A 21,975-nucleotide genomic window follows, 5' to 3' on the forward strand; every position below is an offset into this window, starting at 1 on the left:
GATTTTTGGTTTTACTTCACAACACATAACGACAACTTCTGAGTTTGTGTCCGCAGGGCATCAGATGAACATTTACAGATGTTTTAATTACGAAGCTCATTCAAGGATTTTGATATTTGGAAATAAGAGAAGGTTGTCACAAACAATGAGACTTTATTTACAGTTTACTTAAAAAAATTGGATTTTCACTTCTAAGAAACTTGGTGGTTTTTAATCATTATTCTTAGTACAAAACCAACATAATATTCCATAAAAAGTCACACATATCAATGAGCTCAGCTTTGATACAGGTATTGTGTCTGTTATTGTGAGACTCCAAACCAAAAGTCAAAGATTGTCTTTATCTTGATCTCTGTTCTACCTCTAGAGGTCAGTAACTCTACGCAAAAAGAAAAACATAAGTAGCTTCATAAGTCAAAAAACCCCTCTGGTTCTGTTCTGCGTGAGATTGTATTGTTGAAATAAAGATTATGGCACAATTTAGACATTAAATCAACATGTAGTGCAAGCTCTGCTTACATTTAACCTAATCAGAAATCCATTAAAAGACATACTTGAGCTTTTAAGTATTGGAGTTTAGAGAAATGTTTTCTATGATGCAAAGACACGCAATCTAAAGCTTTGGATAGTACAAAGTTTTGTTATTCTAATATGTTTGTTAAAATTAGTTTGAAACATCAAAATATTGATACTTGTGGAATACCTCCTGCCTACTGTGTTAAAATGGCATTACATGACAAGATGTTAGTTTCACGGAGGTGCTGATGAATCCATCTCTAGTTTACATGAAAAGGATGTACTTCTGCATGTAGACTGTCAGATTTACAAAGGATGCCTCTGAATACTCACTGAAAAGAACCTACTCTTGCTTCAAGTATAACTAACGATTAAAACGAAATGTCACAAACATCTACAACTTTCCTGCTAAACTCCTGTTTGACCCACTACACTGTAATTGTGACCAAAATAAAGTATGAGGATTCCCTAAGGTAAAGAAAATCAGATAAAGCACAAAATTAAATTGAAAACTATACGACCCATGATTTCTATTTCTTTTGCCCCCCCCAAATAACAAATCATTATTTTACAAGTTGGTTCTCTCTGTGTTTTCTCCACGTCTTTGCATAGCAAAGCCCCATTATTTGTGTGGACTTAAAATCACATGTCTATTTGTGACCAGAACCACTCTGCTGTGGGGCTTCACTTCTTGCTGCGGTAGTGGGCCGCCACCACCAGGTAGCTGTCCGGGGCGAGGTCTTTGATGTTGGGGGACTTGGTGCTGATGGGGGATATCTTTCCCTCCACTCTGGAAATCTGCAGCATGCGGCAGGGGTCGTGTTTCAGCAGGTAGCTCTCGAACGTCTCCCAGCCTCCGCCGACCCGCACCATCACATGCTTGTTGTGCAGCATCTGCAACAGGAAATTGAATCAGGGCGAAGCCGGTTTAAGAAATCCTTCAGAAACAAACATTTATGTAACAGGTTTACTTGCAATCTTGATGGAAATCTCTGTAATAAACTTCTTGAAAAATGCTAAAGGCTTTGTAGGAGAAAGTCTACAGTAACTGGGAAATTAATTAATAGCCATAGAACTTTTACATTTTGTCACACTTGCAGCCACAGATTTGAAAGTATTTTATTGGGACTTTATTTGATTGAGTTAGGTTAAAAAGAAACAAATTGTTTCCAAAATTCTTGACAAAAATAACAAAAGAAAATACCTTAGATTTTTCAATCCCCTTTGTCCTGACTCACCTAAATAAAATCCAGAACAACATTAAGAAGTCACCTAATTAGTAAAATCAAAAGACAAATTGTGTTGGTCTCCCTGTAGTTGTAATGTGACAAAATGTGATGTGTCAAACTAAAGGCCAGGGGCCAAATCCAGCCCGCCATGTCATGTTATGTGGCCTTCTAAACTCTGGAGAGCCACATAAATATGACTTTACAGAAACAGTTCGGTGCTAAAACACTTTTTCATTAATCAAATCAAATCAGTTTTTATCTTAATACTGCCAAATTACATCATTATGAAAGGATGCTCAACGTTATTTAAGTTTGAGAAGTACTTCTCAAATGTAGAGCTATTTATTATTGTTTTAAATCTGTTAGTATGTAAGTTTATCAGTGCATTCTGCCATGCCCAACCCTTTGAGGACATTTGTGATATGGATCAAAATTAAACTGAGTTTGACACCCTGGTTTAAGGGATATGAATACTTTTTCAAGGTGTGTAAAAAAAAAAGCTATTGAGTATCAATGCATAAGGAGTACAGACTTAAAACAATCGTCTGAAATAGTCTCTTTATTGGCATCGAATTAAATCCCTAAATTGATATAATTTAATAAAGATAATATAACAAACCAAGATATTTCATTTATTTTAATATGTCCCAATTTATCTAAATTGGTATCTGTATAAATACTGTTAGCTGATGCTTCATGTTGCCATTTTCTCAAAACACAAGATCAAAAATGGTTCTTAATGCACTATGCACTTTTGATCTTTTTGTGATGATTAAAGATCACTTCGAACTAGACTCTAGAGGATCTAACTTTTAGGATGTTAAACAGCCTGTTTCAGTTTTAACCTTAGTGAAACAGCAGCTATCAACACAGTCAGTTCTGCTGTAAAATATCCAGCTGGTTTAAATCTGTCTAAATCTGTGCTATGTTTGCCTCACAATTCTATAAAGTGATTTCTTTTATTTTTTGCAGCAATTTTTCCTTAGCATGATGACACCTGTCACATCAGGGCACATTCCCGAGGTTCGCTGCCATGGCAACATCACCCATTATAGTAAAAAGAAGAAATAAAACACGCTGCTGTATTAGATGATCAAACGCTCTCATTCCCAAGAGGCTGTGCTCATAAAACACGTCTGCTACAGAGCGAAGGCTTAATGCCACTTTTCCTCATTACCACTTCATTACACCTCAGCAGAAACAAGCTTGTTTACTGTAGGAGGGTACATAAAGAAATCATAATGCCTTATTAGTCTTTAGAGATTCTAACACTGACTAAAATATACAGTTCGATAAAAAGGATAAACTACCTAGGACCTTGTCACTCCAGTGTGGTCAGATATGAGGCTTCTTGCCCTCCAGCGGCATAACATACAACATTTATAAGCCTCTTACAAGAATCAATCTAGGGGGCAGCAGTGGGGCAGCACTTCCAATCAGCTGCACTGGGCCCGGGGCTTTGTTACAGTGCACTTAATGGATCTGTGTGAAGCAGTGAGGTTTCAATCATGCTGCTCTGGGACATGACTCCTGCCTGAGACGAGTCCTTGATCAGGAACCCAGAGGACAGCGGAGGCCTGGGGCCGAGCGGGGACAGCGCCGTCCAGAAACACTCTGAGGTTTCTCCACCGTCTCACGCTGAAACAACAAGCAGCTCATTTATTCCTACAGTGGGGAAGGTCAGTCGTCTCGTCAACATGTTGACTGCCAGTAGTTGACTGATATGCATTTTTCTTAGGTCTTCTGATTCTACTAGATGGACAAAAGACCTGAGTGAAGTGGCCTCCCCCAAAACCTTCTTCAAATTAAACTAAATTGGTGTCCAACAGGTTTTAGCCGCACAAACCAGCACAAACATAGTACGATTCATTTATACCAATTTTGTTTGATTTTGGTGTTTTAAAATCTTAAAAATTATGATGGCACAAACGAAAATGTTTGCTACACAAACCAGCACAAACGTAAGACAGTTGACTGGCAAAAATTTCATTTGATTTTGTAAATGTGGACTGGTTCATTGACCTTTGATGACCACTGGAAATATTCATTAATAACTTTAAAATGATAATGGCACAAGCAAACCATTTTGCTGCACAAACGTAGCACAGCTGATTGACACCATATTTCATTTGACTTTGACCTTTGACGATCTATGGAAATATTTGCTAATTTACACAGAGGTCATTTGTTACAAAAATAAATTTGGTGCACAAACGCTTAACATCGGATTTGTTTCATTCGAAGGCGATCGGGTGCCAACTTTACTCAGGTGGACAAAACTGACTAAGTTGGCATAAAAAATGACTTGTAAAAAGATTTTTTTGCAGCTGATGGCCACAAATGATGGCCTGCAATCCAGGATGGAATATTTACACAAACAGCTTGCCATACCCCAGCTGCCTACAGACACTGACTGGTCTTACTGTAGCAGCTGCTAGCAGGGAGACCATGTGAGGAATGTTAATTAAAGCATTATCACCATAAAGAGAGCTGGCTTAGAGACAGAGCGACAGTCGTTTAATGCTCGTTTTACTTGGCATTATAAAAACGCCTGTTCTCTCTGTTACGAGGTCTCTAGTTATTGTTCGGGATTTTGTTTGGAAAAACAGATGATTTCAAGCCTTTTCTGCTCATTTATGCTGCCAGTCGTAGAGATAAAAAGTAGACCTGACTTTGGAGAGTGTATGCTGTGTACCAGATTGATCTGGACCAACACTTTTCGCCTCTTGTTATTTGTCCTTGGTTGCTTAGCAACACATTGGAGACTAAACCAATGGGTTTTAGAGGCATTAATGATTTACATTCACACCATGTTATTGTGGCAGGAATTCTTTCATCTTAGCAATTACGCTCCGATTGTCCCAACTGTAGATTATTTCACCAAAACCTTGCAGAAAATTAGAGATGATTGGGTGGCATATTTAGATTTCAATTGTGCTGCAGTTTATTGGGCCGGCAGCAGAGGACATCCAAGAGTAAACTCTCGTTTGCGCGCCTGCAGATCTCAAACATACCACTGGCATGAATCACATAGTGGGATGTGTGAATCCTGGATGTGGGTTGCCAAGTAACCAGAATCCCAGGAGGACAGATTCTCGTTCTCAGATCGGTTAGCCTCAATTTATCCTCCTCAAATACCAGGCATCCCTCTGCTCATGGACAGCTGAGAAACATTTACTGTGCTCACAGCTAATTGTGTTCCTCAGATCAAATAGAAGGTTTTTTTGGTTTTTAGCAATTAAAGTAACAGCCTGGCAATTAGAATATGTGGTTATAGGTGGATGTTTATTTTTCCACACAGCAAGAGCGTGGCATTATCTCTGATTAAGAGAGCTTACAACGATGGTTGGCTCAGACAAAAAGGAGGATTTTTATCCAGATAAAAAGAGTTTGCTGATGTTTGAACCATTTGTAACACACACACTTTATATATAAACAAATCAAAAGCATTTTCAGCGCACGATATTGAGAAAAGATTTTGAAACTTCAGGAAAATCCCTACATCTAAAGAGCCAAGCCAGAAATCACCGTTGGACGCACCTGATGGTCAGGCAGGCCTCAAGCTGCGCTGCATGAGAAACCATTGTGCTGTTGTAATAAGCACAACCACCTGGAGCACATTAGAGGACCACTTTTGTCCAGTATATTCAGAAATGCTGCTGAGCTGGTATTACACCAGGTAGGAGCAATTTATCAGGCCGACAGGACAGAAATATTCTGTTTCTCCAGTGAAAGGCAGAAGATATTTATTCTGTGGCAGATAAGTTTCAACTTGATTGGAATGAGTCGAGAGAAAACATGTAAACTGAATTATTATGTCATAGGCACATAACTTAAAAATGTAGTGCCAAGTAAATAATTTCTCCTTTATTTAGATTCCTAATGTTGTATCTGTTCTACTGTTGTACTTTCTGAGTATAATAGAGGTTAATTTAAATATTTGATTTCTTTGCTTCTAAGCTTAATTCACCAGTTTTTATGGGTTTGTTGTTCGTTAACCAGTTGGAACAACTCTGTCCGACTTTCAACCATCTGAAATACCAGATGTGATTTTTTTTAATTTTTTAATTTTTTTAGTCAGGCAATCTGAAACACATTCACTGGCCCACTGGTAGAAACTACAAGCTAGCGACTGCCAAACAAAATCTTGTTCTAAACCCAAAGTATGCTTTAAAAAATACCATTTATCTATAGCACAGACTTGCAAAGCCACAGAAGTACTATGCTGAGTAACCTCTGCTTTATTAAGAGGTAGAAACACTGATGTTGTGTTTTGGCATTTGGACAAGAGGTTCATGACAATCATCATATGTAAATATCAAACAGAGAATGTTTTTTCATTTGATCTGATTCGATTGGGGACCATTTGTTTTTCAAAATCAAAATTTTAACCCTCTATGGCATGGCGTTGCCCTCAGGCAACAAACCACATATCTGTACCTCACATTGCTCCTTTATTTTATTTTTTGGGGGGCATGATTTTTGACATATTTTTGTCCAAAAAAAAGTTTTTTTATGAATATAGTTTTTGTTTGATTTGTATTTCATTTCTCATAATCAGTGTAGAAAATCTTGGTGTTCTAGACCAATGTTACCCTGAGGCAACAAACCCAAATCTGGTTCCAGGAGGTGTCAGAGTCCGATTTTATGATTGACATGTAATTAGGGACCACCAAGCTCCCAAAGAATGCAGGAAAATATTTTTTCCCCCAAAAAATAAAAAGTCATGCCATAGAGGGTTAAAAAATGTCCCTAATTTATAGCACAAGCTGGCACCCATGGTGATTGCAGAGTCTTGCAGAAAGACGATGGAGCAATAAAAATGGATGACTAACTCCAAATACATGACATTTTCCTAACTCCTAACATTTTCAAGCATGTTAAGATCATTGTACAAAAATGTGTCTTTTGCATTCCTTGTTCATGTGTGTGATTTTATACTTCTATCATGTTCGAAATAAATAAATAAATACAATAAAATGAGCTTCATGTATTTGGATATATTAAACTTCAAATGTATTAATCTTCAGCTGGATGACAATAAGGTCCAGTGAAAAATAAACACTGAAGCCATTTACAGAGATAGAAGATCCAGTGTCAGTTTTGCTCAGCGAGTAATCAAAAGAAAAAGAAGAAAAATACACAATTTTAATAAATATTAATTTTCTGAAATTTTACAGCTTACAGTGTAATATTTATGGCAAAGGTCTTCAAATCCAGGCCTTGAAGGCTGATTTCCTGCGACTTTTAGATGTGTCCCAGGTTCTAACGCACCTAAATCAGATGGTTGAATTACTTCCTCGCTGTGCAGAGTCCTGCTAATGACCTCGCAATTAGATTCAGGTGTGTTGAAGTTACAGGACCCTAGTCCTAGAGGCTTGGATTCAAAGACCCCTGATTTATGGAATATGTTTTGTATTCTGGTGACATTTAAACTCGATTTGTTTTATTCAGGCATTTGCTAAACTTACCCGTATAAAGAGCATCTTCTCTCCAACACGGTATCGACCCTGCGAATGTCTTTCCACACAGAACTTATTTGCGCACCTGCAGGGTGGCTCGTTAGCGATATGTCTCACCTGTAACACATAAAACACGTTTGAAAATTTTTCTGGTCTGATCTGAAATGCAAAAGTGACCCGTGTGTGACTTACAGCATCATCCAGGAGCTTGCCTGCGCTCTTCTTGGACGAAGTGACTTTGGTCGCAGTTGGAGTTGAAGTTGGTGTCGGTGAAGAAGACGGGGAGGGGGATGAAGAAGGGGACAAGGGGACAGGCGGAGCCGGGGATATGGGTGATGGGGGAGGTAGAGGTGCCCTTTCTTCTTGTTCAATCTCTTTCTCCAGTTTTATAAGGCCTGGAGGCTCCACATTGTAGCTAAATGTGAGAAAAAAACTAAACAATCAGATGAATCACATCGAGGGCCTAAAAACAACAAAAAATGAAAACATAGCAAAACTGGAACAAACCGTGATGCTATCCGACCCAACTCTAGTAGACAGAGGCACACCTCTCGCGGCTGCTTATGCAGAACTACAGGAAAAGACCAAAGCTTAGCACTCAGTTTTATAATGAGATATGATAATGCATCAAAAAAAAAAAACAAGGCAATGAGTGAAGATGAGTGGCTTGGTGATGGTGAATAACACATAAAAACAAGCTGATGAACTCCATGCATTCAAAGGTCACTCAACTCCTTCATTCTCTGTCCTACAAATTACATGAAAGTGAGTGAATCTGCCTAAGTTTGAGATGTTTGCTTTAACCTCCACCAATGGCAAACCAAGCAGGAAGTGCGCAGACAAAAAGACACGATAGATGTCACACATCCAACCATGCGATGCAGAAAGGAGATCCACTGTATGAGAGCAAACCTGGGTGTCGACACCTCTACTGCTGAACTCATAAGTTTATCCAAAGAAAGAAGGACAGAAAGAGAAAGAAATCCATCAGCTACTGTTTCTGGAAATATTTCCACAGATTTTAATCACAGTTGCATGTCTGCAAGGCTAGAAGGGGATTGTAATTCAGTGTTAACCTCTTACTCGGTATGCTGCCTGACCTCTAGAAATTAAATTATCTGCATACTTGACAATGATAAACCTTCAAGATCAAAATGAAAAGAAAATGTGGCAAATGACCCTGTAACATTCTGCACCTTATCTTGAGGACATTTATTTGGAGTAAAATAACATGCAAGGGAAAAAAGCTTGAGACAATGAAGAGAAAAATATTTACAGTGGGAGAAAAAGTCAGACAGTGTTGGCCTAGTTTTTCACTTACTCACACATTTATGTCCTTTCGTTGAATTTCTGTGTTTTAATTCAGATCTTCTTATCATGCAGAGTTACTCCCTCCATAGTGGAAGTGAGGACTGTGAACCTCAGAGGTAAACAGTCCATTCTGCTCACTATTGTAACTGCACAATTAATGCTCTGAAAGGAGCCAGAAACCTGAGTCCGGTGTCCTGGCAGCGCCAGAGTCGGGTTCTTTGTTAGCGCAGCCAGATTGTCCTACATTCGGATTTGGTGGCGGTCTGATACAAATGGGAAAAACCCAGTTCAACTCACCTAAGCCCTCAGACTCAAAGAGACATGTTTCACCCACTCCGACCTCACGGCACCAGGCCAGGAAGTTGGCTGTGTTGTCCCGAGCAAAGAAAGAACCGGAGGGAGCGCTCTGTCGGCATGGTATCCTCCGATTAGGGATTTTTTTCTGAAAGCACAAAGAAGAGACAACACACAGATAAAGAATTAAAATAGTAATTCTCTACATTATTTAAGATTAGATTATTTTTTCTTGCACTTCCTATAATATCAATGTGACCAGAACTTTTTGTCTTATTGTTATCCTTTTAGCTATCCTTCCCCATCATATTCCTTGTATATTCTGTTAATTTTATGGAAATGCTTTCAAAGTGTAATAAAAAATGACTTTTTTAGTTGCACATCCTTGACATTCCTACTATCTCAAAAGCAGAGAAAGGTTTGTGTAATATGTATGAGTCATTGTATGAAAATGGCCATATAGATAGTTAAAACCAAATTTTTATCATTGTGTTGTCAATGATTTGTAAAACCGTAAAGCCTCTTTGAATGATGAAATGACTAGCTGATTTCCTTAAAAATGGAGATACACCATTGGCCTATGAAACATGTAAACCAGAATTCAAAATGTTCAGATCAAAAATTCATAGTGAAGCAAATCAGTTTTTAAAGACTTTATTATCCCCTCTCATCTCAGCAGAATGATTGAAGTAAAAAACATGATTGGGACAAGAACCACATGCAGAGGGAGGGACGCAAACTCCATGCAGACAGACCCCAGACTGGGACCTGAGCCCAGGACCGTCTCACTTGCAAACCCAAAGGTCCAAGATATTCCATTTAAACAGTATTTTCACAGATCTATTTGTAGTTGATTGAGGCAAAAAAAAGCAATTGAGGTGTATTTTGCCCATGTGTGGCCCAGTCCAGTGTTTTGATTGAGATGAAGTAGACAGCAGTGTCTACTTCATCCGCTCTGGTTTCATCCTGGTATCTGAGAGCCTTTTCTTTACGGATCAATATGGGAGATGAAGGCTCCGAAAACTGGAGCTACTTTACCAGACTCTCCGTGATTTAGGATCAAATGACATACTTATGGGTTTCAGCCCCCACGCGGTCCGTTCACAGAGATTTATGCGCCTTGCTGCGGTTTTATGAAGGATATGTGTGTCTGCGCTTCGAGAAAGGTGCAGTGAGCTCATGCAGGAAATATGCGAGCTTTTGTGGGTATTTTTCATTTCATTCCAGGCTCTCTTTTTTTCACTCATTTATGTTCCTCTATTACTGAACATAGCTGTGGAAAAAACGCTTGCCAATGGCATTTAATATGCCAATCAAAATGAAATGTATTTCTGCTGTGGCTTGTTATGTTATTATTGGCACCTTTGTGTGTTTGATTGCACATAAGGTAAAGAGCTTCATGAAAACATTATTTCTGAACAAATGGGAACATAAAGAATAAAAACATACTTGAATAGAGCACTGGGAGGTTTAAGGCAAATTTTTATACATCTGTTCACATTTAGTGAATATGTTGACTCATACTTGTGTTATTATCTTTCTTATCTGTCTGCTCAACATCCAGTGGCCAGTTACTGAGTGATTAAAATGCGGCCTAATCAAAACATTTGAAGAACTATCTGAAGTTTTCTCATCTTGAAATCTGTGCTGCTTTCTTCCCCAAATGGATAAATGCTCCACTGTATGCATACTATCTTCAAAATGTGATTCCTATTTACCAAATATAGTATTTTCTATAACAGATTTAACAAATTTAAAGTCTATGTTCAGCACATTTTATGTTCTAACACAATCATAAGTGGATCAGCTATAATGGGGCAACAGTTCTATTTTATCACCAGCATCATGTTTCAAAACCACAGGGATGTACAGTTGTGGTAAGAAGAATATTATTTTAAGTTTTTATTGAGGCTTCCCAACAATGAATGAATCCAATAAAAAATGTAAATAAAAGCAAGAACTAGCTGCACTAGTTCAGAATCATTACAAGCAGACTCAAATAAAAGCAAGAACTAGCTGCACTAGTTCAGAATCATTACAATCAGACTCAAATAAAAGCAAGCATGTTTATTGATATTTTTAAAAATGTTCTCAACCACATATTTTGTGGTCATCTACAGGCCACAAGTTCATGCAAACGGATTAGGATCCTGATAACATTTTCAAACAAAGTCCACATTCTCTAAAGCTAAAGCTTTTTTTCCCCAGGGTTCTTCCATTCAAACAGCAGTTTTGTTTTGATTTACATTTGGGATCATTGTCCTGTTGCAACACTCAACTGAGTCCATGTTTCACCCATCTGCTATACATTCTGTGATGTTCAGGAATAATCCAGGTTGCAAGTTTCGTAGAAAATGTTAAACATCTTCAAATTGGACAAGATATGTTTGGAGGATTTCAGCTAATGTTACAGTAGAGCAAGAACCAAATGCAGAGAGGAAGTAGTTGGTTTTAAATTAAACTATTTACTTAACAAAATATTAAAAACCAAAACCTTACAAAAATAAAAGTCCAGGCAAACTGGTTCACATTTTGAGTTTGATGTAGTTTAAAACCTTTAGTGGACTTTAAGTTTGAATGAATTCGGTTTCAGTTTTGTGAGCTTGAATCAGCTTAACTGGGATGATGCTGCTGCGTTTAGCTTTTATTTAGGAAGGCACAGGCAAGAAAGCTAAATACTGAGCTGCTTAAACATTCTGCCCTCATTTTTCCATTTGTAGAAGCCTCTACCACTTTGTGTTTATTTTTTCTGGCTCATCATGCAACTAATCTGTTGGCAATTAGGCTAATTAGCAGTGAGAGGTCTCGCCAGCTGTTTAGCATTACAGAGTTAAACCAGTCTTCATTGGCCTTTTTCTGAACTATCTCAAAAGTGAAGCCTCAAACTTCATGGAGTCTGCAGATTTCACAAAGTTTTCAAAGCTTTATGTTGCATCCTGCTTTCAATCACACATAACGCTAATCTGTAATGTCTGTATTATGTTTTTGAAATAGAATTTAGCATGAAGAGTAAGAAATCTTTGTTTTTTTTGTTGTATCTACAATATCTAATTTATTTGTTCCTGCAGCTCAGTCAGGTCACATGAGCTGATAAGACTTGACTTCTACTGGGATTCACTTATAGACACCTAAGGGTAAAAACTCCAGCTCTTTAAGTGACTTGGAAAGCTTCAAGTGGCATTAAACAAAACTTTACGGAGCAAGAAATGTGAAAAGCATGCTGTTCTGTTGTTAGATTCTGACATTTACGCTGACGTATCTTTTAATTGTGGATAAAGAGCAACACATGTTCATCGCAAACGATCTGAAAACCTGAAACAGCTCTGCTGTTTTTCTTTTGCTCTCAACAATCAATGTGCTCCTTTATGTTCAGTAGTGTCTCTGCTGTCCCACGATCATTGACCTCAAGTATTTCCTCATATCTGTGCTGCTGCTGCTGCTGCTGCGCTCACACTGAGATCAGGAGACCCTTCGTCATCAGAGCAGCAATGCCCCAGTGCAAACATCAACAACTCTCACAGAAGAAGCCACAAAAGATCCTTTGCTTTCATTTCCCTCTGAACTGATAGAATTAAGTAAAGCTATTGTAATTATATTAAAATCAGGATTTTATATCTGTATTTTTCATATTTTTGAGTAAAAATAACCCCATTCATTTACTTCATAAAAACATATGCTGTCATAAGAGAAACTGAAATTACTCTGATGACATTGACATAAGCAGCAAATAGTTGGGCTAATTTACGGATATCTACTTCCAAGGTTCATGAAACCCTCACTGAAGGCTCAAAAAACGTTCAGCGCAGTTCTTTCAATTCTCCCAGGGTCTGTGGGGCCCCGCTAGTTAACAAGCCCCTACTGCTTATTTTTTCTCCCTTCATTTCACCCTATTGGAGACAGCAAAACCCCATCCCCCACCTTTACTTTCTGTATATTTTTTTAAATTGTGGAGCTCTTGGCAAAGTTTGTATTCATCGGTCACGTTGATCTCACTGAATTACAGCACCTAGCCAAACTTTTTCAGTTCTTGAACTTCTTTTTTTTACATTTTACTGTCATACAATCATAAATCTGAATGTATTTAATTAGGATCTTATGCAACAGATCAACACAAAATAGTGCCTAATTTGGACATATGATTTTCTTTTTTTTTTTTTCCTAAGCCTGAAAGAAAGGCCATTTGTATTCAGTCAAGCCAGCTTTTGCTACAAATTACAGCGCTGAGTATTTAGGGGTAGGTATCCACTAGCTTTCCACATCTAAAAAACTGAGATTTCTGCTCATTTGTTTTTGCAAAACAGCTCAAGCTCAGTTAGATAGAGAGCATATGAGTTTCTAAGTCTTGCCACGGAATCTCAACAGTCTGGGCTTTGACAGGACCATTCCAACACTCTGCATTGATCTAAATAATTCCCTTACACATCTGACTGTATATTTACTGTTGTTTCTTGTTCATGTTTGAACCCATGACCCAGGAATGCATCCCCACAGCATGACGTTGCCAGTTTGTTGCTTTGCTTCCAAAACGGCTAGATTTGTTTTGTAAATGTCTGATCACTACCTGGTCATCAATTTCTTCTACCTGAGCTGTGTTTCTCTGCAGCGTCCCTCAGTGTTAAAGTCAATGTCAAATTTATTTAAATAGCACTTTTAAAAACAGGTTAAAGCTGCCCCAAAGTGCTACTGTGTTATTGTTGATGAAAAGAGAGAGAGAAAAAAGACTTATTTTAAGATGTAAACTTTAACGCAAGTGAATATTTTTGGAATTGGGAAAATTTAGAAGGCAATTGGTTGTGTAAGATTTTTTAGGGGGGTAACAGAGTAAAGAGGTAGGAATACATACTGTATGTACCGCACACTTCTAAAACATTTATTTACGGCACACTTCTAAAACATTTATTTGTAAAAAGGAAAAAAGAGTTTAAAAAAGTGATCATTTTCTTTCCATTTCACATTTATGCTCTAATTTGTGGTAGTTAAAATAAAATTACAATAAGGCACATACTTGTGGTTGCAACGGGACCAACTGTGAAAAACTGAAGAACAGATCTGCAGGAGAAATTAGTCTTTGTCTGAAGATTTTCAGTCTTAATGCCCTATAATACTTATTTCAGTTTGATGCTGCCTGTAATGAATTTCGTTGTTTTTCAAATAGCAGAAAGTGACCTTTGAGAACTAACTGCAGCAGCATAACCCTTACAAAATATTAATCAACAGTTTTAGAGGAGCTGCTAAAAGACTCAAGACCGAAGTGACCTTTGTTCCATCTGATCAAATCAGTGAACACTTTATTTTTTTTTCACTCTGGAGCACTGCTCTGCAAAATCATTCACAATGAAAGTAAGTCTGGGAACACTTTTTTCAGCCACAATTTAACTTCCAAATGAGTATTTTCACCGTAATCTGTCTCACACCATCGCACTGCGATCCTCTGATTTCTCTCTACCTTGCTGTTGCCAGGCTCATGCAGGTCTCCATTACTCTGCCTGAACTTCTCCTGCAGCGTCTCAGCCAGCTGGCACAACAGGAAGCCATTGTCTAACCGATCCATGAAGCTCTCAGGGGTGATTTCCAGACCTGAGCAGGGGACACATAAAGACAGGCAGACAGTCCAATGCCGTAAATCCATCAAAAGTGTGCTCATTTAAAATATACGTGACTAAAAGAAATAAAATTCAATCTCCTGTTCATTCCTAAGCCTGATGTAATGCTTTCAACTCTCCAGAACTGCTTTAATGATCAAGCCTCGCTGTTCCTGCTGGGTTTGTAAAACCTCTCAGGAGGCCAAAGTGTAAAATATAGATCAGGAAGAATTTGGGGGGATTTCCTGGTAGTCCAATGGCACAGAGGAAGACTACGTTTACCCAAAATAAAGCCTTATTATGCTGCAGAGTTGCACATACATATTGGTGATCAACATGTGGCGTCCACTTGACTGACTTCCAGAGGACCATACTTTTGCGGTTAGGTCATCGGGAAATAGGAGGTAGTGGCAGGGGGTGGGGGATTTGTCTGTGGAAAGAAACTGGAGAGATTTCTTTTTTAATCCCATTTCTGTTTCTTATAAGAGGAGGGGTTTGGGGCTCCATGTTTAATGAGTTCCAAATGTTGCAGCTGAGCCCAAAAAAAGAGCTATTGAAATCTTGAGAAATTTTCTACAAGTTTCTGTCTTATGCTTGACCCTCAACCCCTTACTGTGTGAGCAACACATACAGCCACAGAGCCCTGAGACAAATATTTCAACTCAAGTAAATAAATCATTCCTTAGGTTTGTCCAAAACTCTCTCAACCTGAAACTGCAAACATTTCTTTTTAAAAGTAGCTCAATACATTCTGCGAAAGCACATTTGCTTTAAAACCCAAGATGTGTCTTGGGTTTCCCACCTCCAGGTCTCTGGTTCAGCTGGTTCTAGAGCAAACAGACAGCCAGAGACAACAGGAAAGATTATTCCTACATAGCTTCCCATAAGCCGGAGTCTGTTACAGGAACTCATCCTGCTTGCAGTAAAAGTAAGAAATAACTTCAGAGTACGTCCCCTGGAGAAACACCCAGTTATTAAACATAGCTACACGTAGACAAACATTGCTTCAGTATCTCTGAATATTATCTACAGATCCGGTTAGAAGTTTATTTCCACTCATTATGGGAACGAATGTCATATTAATGTAGAGGATTTAATGATGCGTTTAAACTGTTCTTTTTACAGGATGAGATGATTAAACACCAAACAACTTTACAGTAAATTGTCTAAGTTTGTCATATTTGATGATGAACATAGGCTAAAATATTTACATGCACCTCCACTAATATTCATTTAAACATCCCTCAATAAGTTACAGCTCAATCCCATATTCTCTAGCCCTGATTTATCACCTGTTACAACCCTGGCTGGATATTTGACACCTCTTTTTTAATCAGAATTGATTGATAGACATCAATTTATTGGTTTCCTGGCATGTATTCAACTTTTAAGCACATGACTTCTTTCGGGTTGAGATTTCTGATGTGTTTTTAGGTATAAATGTCCTGCTTAAGCACCCAGCAGTGTCCAAGTTTCAGCCAACAAGCTGCTGATTTGAAGTGAAGTTGAGACATTTTTACAACCCAATTCCAACGAAGCTGGAATAAATAAAAATATTTATAAAAACATTTATAAATATTTCTGCTAATATTCTGTTATAAAAACAGAATACAGTGAATTACAGATCCCTTTCAACCTACAGTCACTTGAATTCCTTTCACAGACATAAAATTTAAAGTTCAGTCAGAAAACTATACATACATCAATGTTTTTTTTAATCAGTCTTTGTAAGATCCTCTTTTAGATTTATAAGACTTAAAGGCAAGAAAATGCAAGTCTGTTTTGTCTTTCACGAGATGCTACACTCGCTGATTTGATGGCATTTTTCGGTTAGCATTTCTTGGTTGTGTAATGTGGAACACTTTTTGGATTCAGCGGATTGGATTCAGTAAAAACCAGATGTGACTTAAGATACGTTGGATTTAAACTCGTAATTTTCCCAACTTTGAGTTGCGAAAGTCAACTGGAACACACCATGAAGTTGGATTTTAGAACCATAATGGCCGCTCCTTTCATCAACAACAGTGAACTGAAAGCTAATGTTTATTTTACAAGACACACTAAAATTAATGCTATATACATATACATGTGGTGACTGCAACTCTAAACTGGACAAATTAAAAGTGTGTGTATGTGGAAAGTAAATCTTAAAACAATGTTTATAAGAAGTCCTATGATCAATGGCTACTTGGGCATTGCCATGCTGGAATCTCAACTTTATTTCTGTTAATCGGAACTGGAAACCAGCATTAGACCTGCTTGTTTTATAAAGTACTTTTAAGTGTTATAAACTGGAGGCATATACATATGAAGTAAACACAGCCAAAAAGCTAACTAAACTAGCATTTTAATGTCTCTAAAACTCATACAGACATAAAATACAAAACTGCATTGGGTTATGCTCCCTAATTTAATCTAATTCAGATTAGATTGGGGAGCTGTATGTATTCACTTCTAATTGCAGTGATTAAAAACTAAACAGCAGCACAAAAAACCTCCATACTGCTTATTCTTTACCAGTGGCTCTGCATTATTTAAGAAAAGCTAATGATGTCCATTATTCTTTTAAGGTGATGTTTCGAACACCGACTCAGGGTCAGAGTTTGTTGACTTGAAAATGGGTTTGTAATGAGAATTAGATTGATTCCAGCTACCTGCAGAAGTGTTTACATCAGCAGTACCACTTAAATTATGTTAAAGACAAGACAAGGAGCCTTGCAGAGTTTTTTTCTTTTTTTGCAGCATGGTCGCATTCAGAGGCCAGTGTTTCAAATGAATTAGCAAAACAGCTAAATATGTGGAGAGAGAATAAAAGTTTGTGTCCAAATAAACTCATAATTATGCAAAATGTTAAAGTGTGAAGATATGCAGACATTATCAAAATAATAATTCTGACTGAATCCACATCACCTTGATGCTAAATGAGGCTCCAAATGAAGCTATGCGCTTTACATATACAGATAGGATTTTCACCAGCCTATTCTAGACTAATATGAGTATTAATAATGTTTTACCAAGAATGTTGCTGAGCCACAGGGCAAGGTCTTCCTTCATGGGCAGCAGGCTGGCTTCATGTCGACTGGAGAGCCACTGGTGGTACTGCTGAATGTCTGTCAGCCCCGGACCGCAGAGCTGCTTTGGGCTCACCGAGCTGCACATGGTCGCCTGCTGATGGCCTGGAGCACACAGTGAGGACCAAAGATGATTAAATCAAAAGTTACATCAAGACAATAAGTCAAAACTGAACCAAAAATATCCTGTAGGAGATTTTATTTTGAAGTGTTAGTTTAATGAAATTTGAGTTCTAATTTGGCTTATTGAACTTTTTTGTGATTTTTACTGAATCTGCACAGCATCATCCAGACTTATGGGAACCTCTGGTAAGGTGTGCAAAGGTACATACAATAAATACATCATCTATTGCAGTAGTATAATCCAAAAGAATAGAAAACTGCAACAATCCCAGCCAAAGCACTCCTAGTCTTATAGTGACTGAACCGTTTGTAAATGCATACTTCAAATTTTTTTTTGCTTTTATCCTCAAGGTTGAATCCCAGTATGGATTACACCGACCTGAATGCGTTAGACAGCAACATTCCTCCTCCCTCCTTCATCGGACAACGGACACTTTCATACGGACAATAGCAGTTTTATTAAACAAAGAGCTCTTTGAGTATTCCCTGCCACCAGTAATGGAGTCTATTACACCGTCTGTCTCAATCCAATAGTCAACGCCTCAGCAGACTTTGCATGGATCAATAACTTTTGACGTCGGTAATAAAGCTGATATTTAAAAAAGGACTTCATTCCATTTAACGGTGATGTCATTGATAAACAAGACATTTCTCACATCTGTTTCTAGTACCCAGTTCACTGTGTGAGCTATTGCGGGAAAATCATTCAGTTTTCTGTCAGCTGTCTCCTTTAAGAAAGCAAATAGTCCCCAGATGTAAGCAGAGGAAGAAACCACAAAGCTCAGGCTGTGATTGTCTCTCTGAAGTAAACTGAACAACATTGTGATGCAGACAGACAGGAGACAACCTTACACTCTATTAATACCTGCACCACAAGGTTTTCACTCTCATTTTTTTTCTTACTCTGCTGATTTAGTTAAAGGGAGCTGGAATAAAGGCTTTATTTTTATCATGAAAACAAACAGGGTTAATTTCAAAGGTTTCCATCCACACTGGAATATCTCACATGACTGCATGGCACGCAAAAAGCAGAAGTGTATGATGCAAATTACAAAAAAACATGTCTTTCGTACAAGGAAACATAAATGCCATAAACAAATTGTTCAGGATGGCAGAGGATTCCTGCTCACTGGAAAGAGAGAGAGAGAGAAACACGACAAAAAGCTGTGAAACATTTCAAGGTTCCTTGTCAGCGCGCAGCAGCAAAATCACACTGCTGTGACAAAAACAGACATCAAAAACTTTGGAGTCTGAGCAAGGTCATCTCATCTCAACAAGGATGACAGATTCTAGCAGCGTACACAGACCGAACGCTGGAGCTCAGCACTTACACGCAGGTGCGACATTCCCATGTGAGATGCATGGACGGCTGACGCAGCAAGATCACCAGAGCAACTGCATGCATTATTTTAGCCACATTTTAAACTATAATGTTCTAGCATGAGAAATATTAATGCTAAAAAACTTTTCTTAGATTTTTCTGAAGAATTGTGAAATGACCATAAGACTCTCCTTTGGTCACTTTAACTCCAACTTTGTGTTTAGAGTCAGCATCCAGCTGAAAACCAAACCTTCATCCCAGTTTTGCTGCCTCTGATGATTCCCTGTCCTTGTCGATAAAGAGACTCTTCACAGCATGATGCTGCCACCACCATGTCTCATGGTGCAGATAGTGTTTCCAAAACAACATTGGACTTCGAAAGCAGGCAAAAGCAGTAACATTTTGGTCTCATCTAGAAGACATGTAGGAAACGCTGGAATTCTAAACTGAAAACCTTTCGATAACGGATAGATTTTGTGAGGTGTACAACCAATAGTTGCCCTGTCAACAAATTTTCTTGCCTGAGCTGTAGATCTCTGGTGAGAAAATTCGCTCGTAATTAATACTCTCCTTGCAATCAGTTAAGCGGACGGCCATTTCTTGGTAGGAATGTGGAAAACGCGTTCCATTTTCAAATGATGGATTTAATACTTCTCTATGTTATTGTAAGTCTCTGGATGCATTCAACCCTGCTTGAAAGTTCTCCACAGCTTCATTCATGATCTGTCTGCTCCGATCCTCGCTCCTCTTGATGCTGTTTGTTCTATAATGTTCTGTAACAAACCTTTTTCAGGTTTTTATTTGTGAATGATTTTGGTAACCATGCATCATTTTCCCCTCCACTTGACAGTTACGCTTTTCTGTGTCAAGTCAAATCAAGTTTGACACATTTCAGCAACAAGGCAGTTCAAAATGCTTTACATCCTTAAAACGTCATATAGTCACCATTTAAAAACATTAAATTTTCTCAAATGACACCATCGAAATCAACAAGCAAACACACATCAAGTATATTGATCAATGATCTAGCTACAAATAATCAAAGGCAACTCTAAACAAGTGGGCTTTGATTTAAAGGAAGTCAGTGTTTCGGCTGTTCTCCAGTTTTCTGGACGTTTGTGCCAGATTTAAGGTGCATAGAAGCTGAACTGCTGCTTCTACATGTGAGCAGCAGCATTCTGGATCAGCTGCAGCTTTGACTGACTTTTTAGGCAGACCCGGGAAGATACTATTGCAGCCATCAACATGAACATGGAGGAGTTTATCTCTCTGGAACATTAGTCCTTTAATACCTACTTTGTGCTGGTCACTCACGTAAAATGTGATCCAGATAAAGTGTGTTGAAGTTTGTGGTTGAAATATCAAAATTTCACTGTAAAGGCAGAATAAAAAATGTAAATTTTTAGAGCAAAGACTCCATGTTTTATATAGTACTGTGATATTTATGACCCGAATATGAGAACACATGATTCTCAATGCAACACTGTTAGACATACTTCCTGCCTCTCACCACACTGTTAGTTGACTTGCTTGACCTCCGCCCCAAAAAACACCACTCTCCTATAAGACATGTTTCATCTGCTGAATTTGCAAAATTCAGGTCAATTTTGTATTTCGCATTTCAGAAGATATTTAAATGAACATTTTGTCATTCTGGAAGGATCTCTGGACTTCCGCAAAGCCATTAAAAAGAGCCACGGTTGTTGCAGATTGCTCCAGGAAAGGCATATGGATAGGAATCCTGACTGCGTATTGCATCAATTATAAAACACAAAAGTGTCTCTGTGCTGTTAGCTCACACTGGCCTCCACTTCTTCATCCTCTACAACAGCCAACTTATCCAGAGGTGGAATCACTCAACTAAACTAGGGGATTCTGCAAAGTTTCCATGGGAGATAAGCTTTGCTTGCACAAACCAGATTATGGCAGCTGTTGCAGCAACTCATTGCAGGACAAACTCTTCTGCATAAAATATGAACAAAAACAGTGAATTATATGAACATGCACAAGATAAACACGGCTCCCTATTTATTTTATACAGAGTTCTTTGTTAAGATGCAATGATTTCTTGCAGATTGAACAACTTTGCTGTTAATTATCTTTTCCAAACTCATTAATCAGTTTATTCCTCATTATATGTTTTCTAAATCATCCAATAAGCAAAATGCATTAAAAATGCAACCACATGTGCAATTGCAAGTGAAAACTTTGATGTTGCTTCTGGTCTCTTAGCACTCTCCGAAACTTATTTTAAAGATTCAATTGCAATAACTTTTTTTTTTAAGTTGTCTCCGTCTTTACAACCGTCACAAATAAAAAGAGCCACAAGAGTCAGTTTGCCAGTCTGGAAATAAGATCAAGGGTGAACGCCTAATGACTTATGTCTGAAATTCAGCAGAACGCTCTAATTAAAAGGCTGCCGCTGAATGAACAAAATGTCATTATCTGAGTAATTCAAGATGCCTCTCATTGCATTAGAGAAATGAAACAAAATAAAAGAAATCTTCTCTTCAGGAAATACTTAACCAGCATCCAGATTTTGTCAAGAATTTTTTTTTAATAGTTCACAACAAGTTTGGTAATAATTAAAAAACAAATTCAAAAGAAGAATCGATCTGACATGAGACTTGAATAGTCAAAGGCTCACCCTTCAGCTCACTCGTCCTGTGAGCTGCTGAATCCCAGTTTTCATGCTTCTCCGACGGACAGGTTACTCTCCAAAACACTGAAGCAATGTGAAGCAGGGAGGTCTGCCTCGGAGCGCACTGCACGGAGATCTGACAGACAAACACAAATACTCACAGCACGCTGCTCTTGTTGCTGCTGCTGCTCCTGCTGCTACTGATGATGATGATGGGAGGGAAGTTTAATCCAGCTGGTCGAGTCTCCCTCCTCCTGTTGCCTTCATGCTAAAGAGTGAGACTAAAGTAATGTCTGATTCGTCTGGGTAGAAACGGGCTGGAATCAACATCAAAGATCTGTTTGTTCTCATGTGTGAATAGTTTCAGATTATTATTATTATTATTATTGTTATTAGATAGATAGATAGATAGATAGATAGATAGA

The 21,975-nt window shown here is 38.1% G+C and overlaps 1 protein-coding gene across 2 annotated transcripts; it reads right to left on the reverse strand.

Annotated features, from left to right (window-relative positions):
* Nucleotides 1–136: 136 nt before the first annotated feature.
* On the reverse strand, nt 137–21,826 carry gas2a (growth arrest-specific 2a). Of its 2 annotated transcripts, none has more exons than XM_032581958.1 (8): nt 21,712–21,826; nt 17,409–17,570; nt 14,259–14,389; nt 8,816–8,960; nt 7,715–7,778; nt 7,400–7,622; nt 7,217–7,324; nt 137–1,410 (listed from the first exon to the last, which is right to left on the reverse strand). In XM_032581958.1, exons 2-8 carry the CDS (start codon nt 17,551–17,553, stop codon nt 1,201–1,203), a joined length of 1,026 nt encoding a protein of 341 aa, XP_032437849.1. In that variant the 5' UTR covers nt 17,554–17,570; nt 21,712–21,826; the 3' UTR covers nt 137–1,200. The 2 variants fall into 2 exon arrangements, with proteins under 2 accessions (XP_032437849.1, XP_032437839.1); XM_032581948.1 differs by lacking the exon at nt 21,712–21,826 and adding an exon at nt 21,557–21,705.
* Nucleotides 21,827–21,975: the final 149 nt, after the last annotated feature.

The sequence above is a fragment of the Xiphophorus hellerii genome, chromosome 2 (genome assembly GCF_003331165.1).
Source record: "Xiphophorus hellerii strain 12219 chromosome 2, Xiphophorus_hellerii-4.1, whole genome shotgun sequence".
NCBI lineage: Eukaryota > Metazoa > Chordata > Actinopteri > Cyprinodontiformes > Poeciliidae > Xiphophorus > Xiphophorus hellerii.